Source organism: Dryobates pubescens, chromosome 6 (genome assembly GCF_014839835.1).
Source record: "Dryobates pubescens isolate bDryPub1 chromosome 6, bDryPub1.pri, whole genome shotgun sequence".
Taxonomy (NCBI): domain Eukaryota; kingdom Metazoa; phylum Chordata; class Aves; order Piciformes; family Picidae; genus Dryobates; species Dryobates pubescens.
In genome coordinates, this window is record NC_071617.1 from 30422690 (window position 1) to 30437791 (window position 15102).

At 37.8% G+C, this 15102-nt stretch overlaps 1 protein-coding gene across 1 annotated transcript in view; it reads left to right on the plus strand.

Moving 5' to 3' along the window:
* NUP133 (nucleoporin 133) overlaps positions 1–15102 on the plus strand; it is a 32535-nt gene that overhangs the window by 12169 nt on the left and 5264 nt on the right. Inside the window, exons 13-23 of the mRNA XM_054162252.1 lie at positions 1411–1574; positions 3110–3204; positions 3323–3547; positions 4441–4563; positions 5030–5129; positions 6809–7051; positions 8072–8205; positions 9678–9836; positions 10494–10629; positions 12543–12661; positions 14155–14235. Coding sequence (XP_054018227.1) covers positions 1411–1574; positions 3110–3204; positions 3323–3547; positions 4441–4563; positions 5030–5129; positions 6809–7051; positions 8072–8205; positions 9678–9836; positions 10494–10629; positions 12543–12661; positions 14155–14235 — 1579 coding nt within the window. The remainder of the gene's footprint in view (positions 1–1410; positions 1575–3109; positions 3205–3322; positions 3548–4440; positions 4564–5029; positions 5130–6808; positions 7052–8071; positions 8206–9677; positions 9837–10493; positions 10630–12542; positions 12662–14154; positions 14236–15102) is intronic.

A 15102-nucleotide genomic window follows, 5' to 3' on the forward strand; every position in this document is an offset into this window, starting at 1 on the left:
ACATGCACATCTGTATTAGGAAAGTGCTAGATACATCTTGAAGTAGTGAAAAAGTGATGATACGTGCTAGAAAGAAGCAGGCTTCTGTACTCTCGATGACTTCTTGCTTACTCTGCATAAATCATGATGTTACACTACTGCCAGTAAAACAACCTTAAACTTTGGGGTTTGCCTTCTTGATTCTTACATTAAGTGGTGTTTTGTTGTTAAAAAATACTCTTTGCTTTTCTTCCTTGTATTTCTTTGCATAGCTGTTTCAAATAATGCTTTTCAGTATGTTTATTTACTGTCTATGTGGTCAGGAAAATACCTAGTATGGCAGATTCTACCTGGTAAGTTATCTCTTTTAGATTGAGATGGAGGAGTGAAAGGAACTAAGTATTCCTCAGACTACGCTGATTAAAGCAACCTAACAAAGGACGGAGAGGAGAAATAGAGCTGTAGACTTAGGTTAATTATGTTTAGAAGAGATGATTTTCAATATAAACTTATTAAAAACAACAACCAAGACACCACAAAAAAACCCCCAACCGTGTAAAAAACCCAAGCAACAAACATATCAAAAACCCCAACCAAACAAAAAGTAACCACAACCCACAAACCATCTTAAAGAGTGTTAAAACTTGGACAGAACAGATTGAAGCAGGAATGCTTTTGACAGCTGCATGTAAGGTAGAAGATTGTGAAGGGGTTTAAGCACATAATAAAGGATATCAAGATGAGATCTGAAAACATGCATAGAATGTAGGAATCTGTATGTATTCACAAGTGGACAGAACTGCTGCAGATGGAAGTAGCTAAGGTCTGAAAGCACAGGTAACAAATATGAAAGTTGCTATCACTGAGGATGTGAACAAGGGGGTTGAAAACCATGTTAGAAGAAAGTATAAGGTAGTAATGAAAACAGTGTGACAGAGTATGAAAGTTGAATGTTGTTTTGATTAAAACATGGGTTATATCCATGAAACTAGAATAAACTAATAATTTGACATGTATGGTATTGGTTCAGATTGTTCCCAGAAGAATAGCATGGTAAAATGAACAGAGGACTCTTCCACAGACCAGATGTAGCAATGACTTGTCCAGATGGCCAAGCAGTTGATGCAGAGCAAATAATGGAAGGTTGTTTAATAGAAAATTCAGTATATTCAAGTTTTTAAAAGTACAGTTTATTTTATTAAACCTTTGTGTAATTTTGGATGCAGTGCTGGGTTTTATTTTAAGATATCTTGGTCACATGATATGCCTTTATATGTACAATCAGAATATCTCTTATCCATAATTAATTTATAGATAGCCCAAATAATCCTCAACAAAAAGCATATCAGAAAATCCCAGCTGAGTGGTTCTTGTCCCTGCAAATCTATCTATTGTTTTTATTTCTCATACTTTTGTATTTCTTTATTTCAGGAAAGATACAGTCAATGCACAAAGCATGGTACTTGAGCTCTTTCAAAGTAATGCAGATCTGGATTCTGATGCTGAGCTAGATAGGGCAGTGACTCAGATCAGTGTGGACTTAATAGATGATTACCCTGCTTCTGATCCAAGATGGGCTGAATCTGTACCTGAAGGTAAACATAATGGTTTATGTTTTGGAGATGGTTGCTTGGGGGTATTTTTGGTGAATAATTTTCTACTCTACATAAAACTAAACTTAGTGGAAAAGGCATAGGTGTCCCTTTCCCATTCTTCCACCATTAAATGTATTCCCAGAAAGGCTAAAAGATGCATCCTTCCAGACTGCTAGATAAATTTGCAGTCTACTGTGGTTTAATTCTCGACTTTATATAGTAAGCTCAAACAGCAGAGAAATCACTTCTGTGAAGGTCACTTTATGGAAGGAACAGGTGTTGTCACTTTTTAGTGTTTCCATGATTCCTTCAACAGAGCTGAGTTACTTTCTACAAGTAGATACGCTGAGCGAAAGAGTTTATTTGCTCATGCTCAGTTCTTTGTCAGCATGGCTGCACAGTTTCTGGTAGGCTTGGATCCTGGGTAAAGTGACCTCTTAACACTCTAGGACATTAGTATTTTCTGCCTAAAAGAGGACTTGAGAAATTCAGTTTGGGCTATTTGTTGTAGGTAATGGATTAAAGCAGGTAGGTTTTCATCAAGAAACCTCTTTGTTCAAGCTTCCCTGCCTCGCCCTTAAGAGCAGCATTAATTTGGGCAACATTTGCAGTTACTGAGCAGTGACTTAGTTTCAAAGTTCATGTAGTGGTTACAGATGGGCATGATGCTTCCTGCTGTTATTTCTAGATGGCAGCCAGTTAGCAATTGTCATGCTAGATGCTGAGTGTTTTCTGAACGGACTTAATTTTTTTAGTTTGTCATCTTATCTGCATTTATTTGTTGCTAAAGCAAGAAGGGAAAATTGGTAGCTGCTTCTAATTAGTCTTGCTAATTTTGCTCATGGTGATAGTGCTCCTGAATTTTTGTATCTTGGTAGTCTTTTGGTTTGGTTTCCATTTTGAAACTGGAAAATAACTGGGTCTAGAAAAGTTTGCTGAGGTGAGATACATGTGAGGATACTCATCAAGAAGCTTTCATCAGCCTTACTGTCTCCTTTAAGAACCTCATCATCCAGATGGAAATGCTAGCTGGCTTTTCAGATGTGAGCTCATTTGAGGAAGAGAAGTAAAACAGTGCTGGGCACTGTACTTCCGTTGTACAGTGGAATTGTGCAGGCAGCACAGCATGAGTTAGGTTTGAATGCCTGTTAACACTTTATCTTGCAGTAGCTGTGGTCTAGGACATAATAAATTTAGCAGTAGTCCATAATGAAGATAGAAATTTGAATCTGAATGTTACTAAAACCCAAATAAGCTGGAGAGCTGTTATTTTAGCAGGTAATACATTGAGTGCATCAGAATAGTTGAATCTGATCTAAAGGTACTTGAATTTTTCTAAAGGCTTTACTTCAGGTGTGATAGTTTTAAAAGCACATCAAAAATAGCATAGTAAGCAATATATAAATGGGTGTGCATATATATTTTTTTTTAAGTACCAATAAAGAACTCTGTTTATTTCAGAGGCAAAAATAAAGAGTAGCTATCAAAGAAATTAAGATACCAAGTGCTCTGACCTAGTATTTTTCTCTTTTTAGAAGCAGCTGGTTTCAGCAACACATCCCTCATTCTTCTTCATCAGCTAGAGGATAAGACAAAAGCACATACCTTCTTCATTGAGTTTCTTCATCAGGTGAAATCCTACTGCTTTTTTTGGCATCAACACACACAGAGTATTATTTTGTGTTACAGGAGTTCTTCTAGAACACTGTTTAGAGTACATGTGATCTTTTATTTTTCCTCGATGACAGGTTGGGGTATTTGAACATCTGGGCAGTTTTCCAGTACGAGGGACGACAATGGCAACTCGATTGCTGCTCTGTGAGCATGCAGAGAAATTAGCAGCAGCCATTGTTCTCAAGAATCACCACTCCAAGCTGCCTGATCTAGTGAATGCTGCTATACTGATTGCATTAAACAAAAGAGAGTGTGATATTCCACCGAGTCTTACCCCTGCAGATATCTTCTTTCGGGAGGTAAGGGGCCTGTTACTTTTGAATCATTGTAGCATATCACATGTGGTAGAAGTTGCAGTGCTCTGATGTATACTGTGAAACTAGTCTCTAAAAAACAATCAATTAATCTTTATACAATTTCCACTTAAATAGATGGCATTAGTGACTACGTCACTTTAGTGTGCAGATTTCTTTTTGGTTTGCATCTGAATCATGAATTTTGACAGATTCCACACAGAAGTAAAGTTGTTCTGGTTTCCAACTAGTTTGTCAGATAGAAAATCTGCTTTGATGAGCTGTCCTGAATGGAATTGTATCAGTTCAGTGTCTCAATTTTTTGTTCTCTCTCTAACATTAATGAATCTGAGCTAGCTCTCAGTTTATGCCACATTCCAGTCAAGCACCCAGTCTTTATTTCTTTCTTGCTGCTTGAGAAGAACTATACACAAAACCTTATTTCTTTATGAAGATTTTTTTTTTTCCTGTAAAGGACAGTAGTTGCTAATGGAGAAATATAAAAGAAAATGGAAATAATAGTCTGCTATTTTGCAGCAGATGTGTTCTCTTGAATACTTCATCTGAAAAAGGCGATATTGCCAAATGTTTGAGAAGATGATGGAGGAATACACTCAATGGAAAGTTTATAGAATTGCCTTCAAAAATGAGGATGATTTTTTTTTCTTCTTCTAGATGATAAATAGAGAAAGAAGGCAATTCTTGTATTCTAAGTGTTGTATGAAATAAATGGATAATGAAATCATCAGCTTTTAGTAGCTGATACCTCTTCTGGCTGCCCTTGTGGTTTCTGCTAATATTTGGTTATTTTTCTGTACAACCCTTGTGTTTTGGCTTTCAGGTATTGCCTGGTAATAGATATGTTTGTGATCAGTGCAATTTTTCTTTCTGTCTTTAAGGTGTCCCAAATAGACTCCATCTTTGAATGCTTACTAGAAGAGGAAGAACAAATCCTGAAAGATACACCTATTGAATCAATTCAGTGGGCCCAGATAGTTGTCAATGTGAACAGTATCATTAAGGTATAGAATGTCATTAGCTAAAATATTTGTGGGAAGCAAAGGTAAATATCTAAGAGCACTCAAGTTGCATGGAGCATCTCAATTACTGACGTGAGAACAGAAGTGAGTGTGCTTTTCTTATGCCCAAACGTATTAAGTGGGGAAAGATGGTCTTGTGCAGAATTGGGGCCATTCCTTTTTCTCCTGTGTCAGTGCTATATAAGAGAATTTGAGAAGTTGCAGCATTGTCAGAAGTTGTGGCAGCATGAGTACCTAGCAAAGAGTGGACAGCTTGTGCTTTTGAGCACTGAGGTTTCTTGCTCAGTCAGTATGTGCTATTCTGTACAGTTGAGAAAAGTGATTTAGCAGAAAGGGGGACTTTAAAATTCTGAAATACACTTTTAAAAGACACCACCTCCTTTCATGGTCTGTGTATGGTTTGTGTGAACTTTCACTTTAAAGTACTTATGTCCTTGCCTTTAAATAGGACATGCTACAATCTGCCTGTCAGTATCGTCAGTCTAAAGCCTCGTTATATAAAACAGGAGAGCTTCCAGAAAGAGAACCTGAGTATATTCCATGGACAGGTGAGAAGTGTTACTGCTATTTCAGTAATAATCCTAAACAAGAAATAATTTTCCTGAGCTTCAGAGCACAAGAATCACAGAATCACCAAGGTTGGAAGAGACCTCAAAGATCATCAAGTCCAACCGGTCACCACAGACCTCATGACTAAACCATGGCACCAAGTGCCACATCAAATCCCTTCTTGAACACCTCCAGGGATGGGGACTCCACCACCTCCCCGGGCAGCCCATTCCAATGGGCAATCACTCTGTGTAGAATTTCTTCCTAACATCCAGCCTGAACCTCCCCTGGTGCAGCTTGAGACTGTGTCCTCTTGTTCTGGTGCTGGTTGCCTGGGAGAAGAGACCAGCCCCTGCCTGTCTACAACCCCCCTTCAGGTAGTTGTAGAGAACAGTAAGGTCTCCCCTGAGCCTCTTCTCCAGGCTAAGCAACCCCAGCTCCCTCAGCCTCTCCTCATAGGGCTTGTGCTCAAGGCCTCTCGCCAGCCTCATTGCCTTTCTCTGGCCACGTTCAATCCAAATGTTTAACTTGTCATTAAAATCTGCTGCAAGGTTGACAGTAGTAATAGGAGAAGCTAAAGCATTTGTTTGAACTAAATGGAATGAATCAAAGGATGCTTATTTTTAATTAAAATTCTTTAAAACCAAGTTTGGAAGACCAAAACCTTTTTGGTTGGTTTCTTTGTGGTTTTTTGTTTGTTTGTTTTTAATGCACTGGTTCTGGTTGGTAGACCTATGGCATACATAACAGTAGAATTAATTGTAAAAATATGAATGTTTTTAAAGGATTGATGATTCTCACCTTCCTTAAGTGTATTTTGTTTTGATGGTTTAATAACATGAAAAACTATCGGAACAAACGTTTGCAGAAGCAAGCAATTTCCAGTGCTGCGTCAGCTTCCGTGTGGCCTCCACATGTGAAACACACCATGTGTAGTGCTCCCAAGGTAAAGATGTTTTGAAAATGAGGAGCCATGCAAGCTATTTTGCTGTGTTATGTCTTGATGACTACATCCAAGTATTTAATTCAGATTAACAGGAGTTGCCTCTTTAGTGTGCAAGTGATTCTTCTGAAAAACAACTGATACTGGTAGTTGACAGTGTAGATCCCTGTAGTTCAGGGAATGGTTTTATTCCTGTTCTTTTTACTTCCCCTCCCCCCCCCCCCCATATTTTGGCCAAATTTTCCACGTAAAGGTAGATATAAATATGTGTTTGGGGGTTTTGTGTTGTTTTATTTAATCAGTTCTTCATAGAAAGATTGGCCATTGGAATGGGCAGCCCAGGGAGGTGGTAGAGTCACCATCACTGGAGGTGTTTAGGAAGAGACTGAATGGGGCGCTTGGTGCGCCATGGTTTAGTTGATTAGATGGTGTTGGGTGACGGGTTGGACTCGATGATCTCAAAGGTCTCTTCCAACCTGGTTAATTCTATTCTGTCATTGGGTGTTGGGATTTTTTGGAGTTTGTTTGTTTGTTTTTAATAGTATTGCTTTGATTTTTAAAATGGAACTGTTTCACTTTTTCCTTCCTATTTATTTTTTTAATTATATGTTTTTGTTGTAGTACAGCACATACTCCTTTTATTATATTATTTATTCTATAATATTATAATATTCCTATTGTATTATATTGTATGATATGATATTATTTTAATGCTGTCTGTGGTGTTTTCCCAAGCATCTAGCTGCCTTCGTGCATCAATAATACGTCAGCATGGAATCATTCTGAACATGGTGTACCCTCAGGCTGACAGTAACCTCCGTAGCATTGTGGCTGAGCAGTTGGTGGCTCTACTGGATTGCTTTCTAGATGGCTATGTTTCTCAGCTGAAATCCGTGGACCGCCCTGCTGATCAGGAGCGATACAGCAATCTGGAAATGGAATATGTGCAGAAAAGGTCGGAACTCTTGTCTCCCCTCCGTAAGTACTGTTTTCCTTAACGCGAGGATTCGGTGTGCTGTTTGGAGAGGAAGTGGTGCAAATCTGATGGAGTAAATGGCACTTGAGTATGAGTTACATTTTTAACTCTATTTTTATGATTTAGTGAGATATTTAAGATATAGAAACAGGTCAGAGTTGTATCCAAGACTGCATTTGTGCTCATACCTCTGATATGACACGCTTCTTCATGATAATCTTTATTCTTTTGTCAACTTCTTGTATTTTTTTGGCAGTTTATCTTTTGCTGCTTGGCTGAAAATAGCCTACAAATTAGTTTCCAAATGTATATATTGTCACCAGTTGTCATAAGCTTAAATGCCTAAAAAACTGTTTAGTGTTTGTCAGGGAAAAGATAACTTTTGTAATCTTGATTATTTAATAATCAAGCCTGTTGTTTAACATGTTACATGTTGTCAACTCTTTAATGAGTAACAGACAGCAAGGCCCCCTTTTTTAAGTGAGAATAACTTGAAGTAAATGCATTTTAGCAACTTTATAAAATTTATTTTTTTTGGCAAACACTGCCTCCTAACATTCTTAAGTCTCTTGAACTATCATTTTCAGTTTGACCCATGACATTCATGGGCTCTGTTAGCTTGCAAATACGTTTCATGCCATGTTCAATCTGAAGTTCATATTTCCTTACAAACAAAACTGAGTATCCTGTTAACTATCATGTACTGAACTGAAGCAAAAAGAATGAGTTTAAAGAATATACTTTTAATACAAACCCCATTACCTTTATTTGTGCCGGTTTTTATCAGAAGCCTTTGCCTGCTGCTGCTTCTTTCTTCCCTATTGGGGGACAGAGGTGGCAGGTGTGTGAAATTGTGTATGCACAGGATGTGTGTATGCAGGAGGTGAATGTTTCTTTGGGAATGTGTATCTCTTTGATAGGAACATTTAAAACTTGTTTTCATTTTTCTGTTGTCTGCTCTCACTCATCTTCTTATGGTCCAAGATGAGATTGTTTGATACAGCTTTTTCTTCGTTACTTAGTTTCCCTGGGACAGTATCAGATGGCAGCTACTTTAGCAGAGAAGTACTGTGACTTTGATATCCTGGTGCAAATGTGTGAGCAGACAGACAACCAGGCCAGGTTACAACGGTACATGAGTCAGTTTGCAGATCAGGTAATTCTCTTTTTTCCTGTTTCCTCTGGAGTGTCTTTTATAAGAAGTTTGTAACTAAAACGTTGCAAATGTATTTTGGTTGGTTAGTGGTGGTGGTGGTGGTTGTTTTTCAAATGCATAGGTATTTGTATGTATGTAGAGGTGTAATGTGGAAAATTGAAGTCAGCATTCACTATACAGAGCCCAAAGAGGCAAGACTGAGACTGCGAAGCAAGTCAGAAGAAATACAAGTGCTAGCTCTATGGGACATTTTTTGTGCCTCACACATTGTCTCACTCTCAACATCATCTTGTATTTTCTGACTTCACTGAGGTGTTGTAGTTGGCATATTGCTGTTTTATTAAACTAAGGTAATTCAAAGATAATTTCCAAAAGAGAAGATGAGATTGTTAGGCATCTAAACAGAAGAGCAGTTAAGAAGAAGGGGAAGGTGGGAGTGTTGCTGTTGTCTGTTTGGTTTGGGTTTTTTTATTGTCCTGCTAGGTACTTGTTGGACACAATTTATTCTAATGTCTGTTAAAATCTGCTGTAAAGGTCATAAGTGTGCTGAAAAAATGGGAAGCTTATGGCAAAGCTGGTAGAGACTACTTGAAGTGAGTGGAATAGGACAAAAGCTTCCTAACTTGAGAGGTGATGAGATCAATTTGTTTATCTTTGCACAACAACTATGGAAAGAAAAAATCTTGCAGTCTACAGGTTTCCTAATAGAGTATAGAAAAATTGTTTTACTGAGAAAATTAAAAAGTGTCAGTAAAGGATAGAAATTATAGTATACCTTGCCAATAATGAAAAGAAGTTACTGTGGCAAATGTAGAGCTGACTAGATCAAGTCTAATGGATAGAATATCAGGCTGATGGTGTCTTCAAACTTGTTAATGCAATAAAAATGTATAGTTATTCTGAAAAAGACTAAAATCTCAAACATAAATCCTGATTGGTTGTAGAAGCTTTTGAGGATGAAATAGTTGTGGGTTTTCTCTTTCTTTTCTTTTTAAGAAAAAGTTTTTAGTAATGAATGGGGCCACTAAGGTTGTAGCCTTCCTTGGAGATAGAAGGTAATGTTTCAAAAACAGTAACAGCAGAAATAAACATATATGAAAGGAAATTGTTAACACAGAGTTCTAAGGAAGGCAAAGGAACAGGTGAAAAAGTAAGATCAGAACTGTGATTGATGTGATACTTGTTACCACTCCTGTAGATTAACATGAAGAATTTACCATTGGCACTTCCTTCACTTCTATTGAAGGATGCTATGTGTAGCAGCATCTGTTGGAGTACTCATGAATTCTCTAAATACTGTTTTTGTCACGACAAAGTTTATTCCTCAACACTGGTGTTGTGTGTCTTGTTTTGTTGAGTAGGTTCTTGCCATAATCTCACCAATTTTATTTTATGAAGCATTTTGCCTTGGAAGACAAACAAGGTATTTCAGTGTAACTTTTTAAATCTGTTCATATTCCTGTTATCTTCAGAATTTTTCAGACTTCCTGTTTCGCTGGTATCTAGAAAAAGGAAAGCGAGGGAAGCTGTTATCTCAGCCTATTGCTCAGCATGGACAGCTAGCCAGTTTCTTGCAAGCCCATGAGCATCTGAGCTGGTTACATGAAATCAACAGTCAGGATTTACAAAAGGTAAGGGTTCTTAAATGGAACCAAAGTGAAATACTGCATGTTAGACAGGTCAAGCTCATGTTCAAGAAGGGAAGTCACCTAGTTATGAGTCTTCCTCATCAAAAGAGAGCTTATCTGGGTGACATGGGGGAGAGATGATACAGATTATTAATGGAGTACCAAAAGCCCTTCTCCGGGCACCAGGTGGTATATCATATAAGCTACTGCACCATGTAATGGAAATTAGGCCTGCTTTTCATCTCTTGTTGGTGTCTTTTTATCAGGGAAGTTTTGTCTACATGATCACTACTTTGATGGAACTGGTGTTTTGCAGTGACTATCAATTGCTTTTGAGACAAAACCTTAATTAAGATCCCAGTGGTAAAATAATGTGAAGTTGCAATTTGTCCTTTGTTTGTAAGAGTTTTTCTTGATTAAAGTTTTTTCATGATTAGTACTGAAAAGATTTTCCTGGGTGTAATTGGAGTGGACATCTCTCTCTCTTTCTGAAGAGTGTAGTGCAGAATTCTAACATGAAAGTTGTGCAACTTTGAAAAATAAGATTTATAGTATTACAAATGATAAATAGCTGTGAGACTGCAGTTCGTTAAATCCTTATCTGCTAACCTTCTGATGTTAACTTATGAAACTGATTTCTCATACTTCTGTTAATTTCAGGCTCACAGAACATTGCAGACTTTAGCAAATATGGAGACTCGATATTTTGCAAAGAAGAAAACGCTTCTTGGCTTGAGCAAATTAGCTGCACTGGCATCTGACTTCTCGGAAGACATACTGCAAGAGAAAATAGAAGGTAAGAAATACAGGGAACTGCTTGAAAGAGTGCAGAGCCACAAAGGATTAGGGGAATGTAACATATGCTTTATGAGGAAAGGCTGAGGGAGCTGGGTCTCTTAAGCTTGGAGGAGACTGAGAGGTGATCTCATTGATGTTTATAAATATGTGAAGGCTGACTGTCAGGAGGACAGAGCCAGGCTCTTCTCAGTGATGTTCAGTGACAGGACATGGGGCAATGGGTGCAGGCTGGAGGTTCCACAGGAACATAACGAAAAACTTTTCCACTGTGAGGGTGACAAAACACTGGAACAGGCTGCCCAGAGAGGTGGTGGAGTCTGCTTCTCTGGAGACATTCAAAACCTCTCTGGATGCGGCCTACTTTAAGTATGGGGGTTGGACTAGATGATCTTTCAAGGTCACATTCATCCCCTAATGTTCTGTGATTCTGTGAAATAAAAACTAAGCCAAGTGAAGAATGTTCTAATGAAGTTACTGAATTAGAATCACATTAATTTTCCATACTGTTAATTAGGTTGAGCACTGACTTAATGTGGTAAGGATAAACAGGCTGATGATTTTAATGCTCATTGCAGGAAGGGTGTAAGGGGGGCAGTGTGAGGCAGTAACCTCAGTACTCCCTTTCACCTGTGAGTTAGGACTATGAGCATGAGAAATTCGTGCTGTCTCACTTTTTCTAATAACATGCAAAATATTGGCATAAATAAGCTGCAGAGTATTTTGAGAAGTCATTAGACCATTCCTAAAGTGGCTGAAACATGTAAATCATTCACAGTTAATGTGTTTTCATGAAGCTGCGTTTCATACTCAAGATGTGAGGAAAAATTTCTTAAAGCCTCTTCATTGAATGGCTCTCAATTCTGAGTTCTTTTCAGTTCCTAAGACTTTTAGGTTGTACAAGGAAATCCAATAACTATGTTATATTGTAATAAAGTGCCTGCAAGTATATACATTTATGATCGGGACTTAACTTCCTCGGCATCTTACTTTCTGCATCTACAAAGTTTCAGTGACAGTGTTACAGCCTTTCCATTAGAGCATGGTGATAATGGGAACAGTGCTTCATTATTGAATGCAGCAGTTCCCTGCTCTGCCGTTCCTATCCCTTTGGAAAACACCCTTTTCCTGACACGGTCTTTGCAGCGCAGGGTGCTGTGAGTTTGTGAAAGAGCCGTTGTACATTAATAGTTCAGCCGATATTGGCCACCAGGGGGAAGCTTTGGAATAGTACCTAAACCACTGTCAAAGCTTTGTTTCAGGAGACTAGTAGACTCTCAAAATTTGTTCTAAACTTGTGTATCAGTTTCCCATTGGTAAAGGAAATTATTTTTGCCTTATTTTGCTAATCCATTTAAACAGATCAAGTGCTCCTGTAGAATTATTTTCTCCTTTCTACCATGCAGTGGAACTGGGTGGGAATGGCAGCATTCATTCAATGTGGCTGAAGTTATTCCTTTTGGATTGTTTCAGCCTAATAAGTTTCTGCCCCTGAAGCAGATCATACTGGAAACCAAAACAATCAAAAATTGAATAATTCATGAAATGGAGCATGTCCGTGGCACAAAGTACGTCCTAAAAATTGCAACCAACTTACTTTCCTGCCTAGTGCAACAGCTTTCCTCCAATCATGCATATTCATTTTGTGGGTTTGAGGGAAAAAAAGAAGAAAAAAATTATCAGTATTTCACTGGAAACCTGAGTGGAAAGTAAGAACTAGTTCACCAGGATGACAATATTGAAGTGGAAGTATTTTTGCACTTCTAACGCATAGACAAGCGTCCAAAGAAAATGCTTCATTACAAATACTTGGAGACCTGAATAATATTGTGACTTGGCAGTTATTACTCTGCTGCAGCATTTATTATTACATTTTAATAACAAGAAACATTCATTTCCTTAAATGACTGCAAGAAATATCAGAACAGGAACGCTTTCTGTTGCATCAGGAGACACTTCCAGAACAATTACTGTCAGAGAAACAGTTGAACCTCAATGATATGCCAGTGTTGTCTGTATCTCAGCTCATTGATGTAAGTATCTCATGTTTTCTTCATTACCTAGGTAAAGTCCCTTTATGTTTTCTGCCTCTGTATGATATAATGAGAAGATCACAGCTGTCATTGTCAGTTATGTGACTTGCTAAGCACCTGAAGATCTGATATACAAATTGGTTTATCTTTGCTTAGTTTCTGCAAGTGCCGAACTTCAGAATGCTGGTTTTAGTTCAAACTTCTTCTTGAATATGTGCTTTAGGGTGCTGCTAGGAGGAAAAAAAAAGTGTATCAACACAGTGCTAGAAGTTGTTTTGCTGCTATAAGCCACATATGGCATATGATACAATTTTTACCTTTATATTCTTAGTAGAGCAGAACTTGAAAGTCAGAAGGAACAAAGAATTCCACCTTAGTAGAGAAAAATGCCACAGTCCAGAAAAAGAAAGGGCTAGAAGCAGGCAGAGGTTTTTGGTCACTTGTTGCAAAGAGGCATCTGAAGTCTTTCAATTTTAAAATTATTTTTTTCCACTTGCATTTCAAAAAGAAGCAAAAACTCAACCCACAGCAAAACAAAACCATGAACTGCTCCAGTATTTGGATCACTAACAGTGCTGAGTCTTATTCCACACTCCTTTGTGGTGTTAGCCAGGAACCAGTAGCCCAACTTTTTCTGCCTTGTTGGCAGCATATCTTTCCCATCCAGTGATACACACACAAGATACTTGGTGAATAGAATGATGTGTTCTAAAACAAAATCAGGTTATGTCTGGTGTCAGTTTTATAACTTCTTACTTTTCTGCAGTCTTGTAGAAAATCAAAAGCTAATAGAGCGCTCCTTTACTTTCTTATTTCCTTAGAACAACAGTAATAGGAGATGCTCCAGTCATGACCTGTGTCTTTTTCTGTGGGATTAGGGAGGAGTAGGAGGTGTCACTCATGACTTGACAAGCGCTGACACCATGACAGTTTTCCCTCTGAATTCTCTCTATTGTCAAACCGGTGTTCATAGTTGCTACTTGTAATGTGAGAATGAAACTGGGAAACTGTAAATAAATTAAAGAGCACTACTGTTAATTTCCTTTGAAGTACTAATTTCAGATTTTATTGAGGGAGAGGGGGAGGATGAACTCCTCTGTTTTTAAAAGGCGAAAGGCAGTCCGTGTGCTTAAGTACTGCTTTGAGCTTAATTACCGAAATAATTCGGAGAGCTTATTTGTGGAGCTGAGCTCTGGCTACAATAGTCCAGGAATGTTACAGCCTTAAATGGCATTTAAATTTGAAACCTAGCAGCCTCATATCCAATCCCTTCTGTCCACACACCATTGTCATGTAGGTGGAATGTTGCTCTAAAAGCTTAAGTATATTCCTCACTATAAAAACACTTGCAGTTGAATCAAGACATATTTTCACGAGAAAGTCATGTAAGTGGAAAATACATGGTGGTCTTCCCACAATGAGTTGTCCGTGGTATCAGTTACATTAGTTTGTAGGCTAAAAATAATGCTCTGTGTTAATCTCTCATATCCTAGATGTACATATGTGATGAGAACAGAAGGGCCAATGAGTATGACTTCAAGAAAGCACTTGATCTGCTGGAATATATTGATGAGGTAGGAAAAGTGTTTGAAGAATTTCTAATCCAGACATTTCTATGTATTATTATTTGAGCTAGGATGGTACATCTGTAGTTAGTTAACATATTAGCTTATTGTAACCCCTGATGTGGTTGTGTTTTTTTCAGTTTGTTTTTATAGTCAGTGCAGACTTAATGTCAAACGTGGTTTAGATTATTTAAGAAAAATGACACTCCTCATCCTCACTTCCCATTTATAGTCTATAGTTTCTTTTTTTAGAGCCCTGCTTCCCTACAGGCTTTCTTTAGTGGTTTAGTCCTTGTTCTTTCCTATTGGCAGTTTCTCTGGCTGTCATGAGATAATGTGGGATATTCACCAGCTTTTTAACATGTAAATCGTACTGAGCCACAGAATGGCTTTCTCGCTGCATGTCCTTGTATGATCTATCATCTTGTCAAGAGTCATTTTCTACTAAGCATGAATAAATCAACTTCTGAGAAACATCAAACCTGAACTAACAAAAACCTTTGCTAAAATGCTGAAGTTGTATTAATTTAGCAAAAGTATTCCTTACTAATTGAAAATGAGAGACCTTCTCCCATTTATCCCAGTTCCTGTTAGTCTAGGTAGACTCCAAGTTAAAATCTGCTCTGTGGCAGTACTTTGTGAGCGCCGTTGTGACATTTTGTTGGTCTTTAGTAACTTTGGCTCGACAGTTACGAATATCTTAATAATGTAAATTGTTTTTTAAATGTAAATTAATTTAAAATAGTTTTTAATTGCATTTCTTTTATCAAAATCTGTTTTAAATAACATTTTGTTACTGTCGTTAGCTAGGATTCGTGCTTTATGCACAAATGTTTGCTTGGCCCGTGTTTAGCACTGTGTTATACTTTGTGCAGA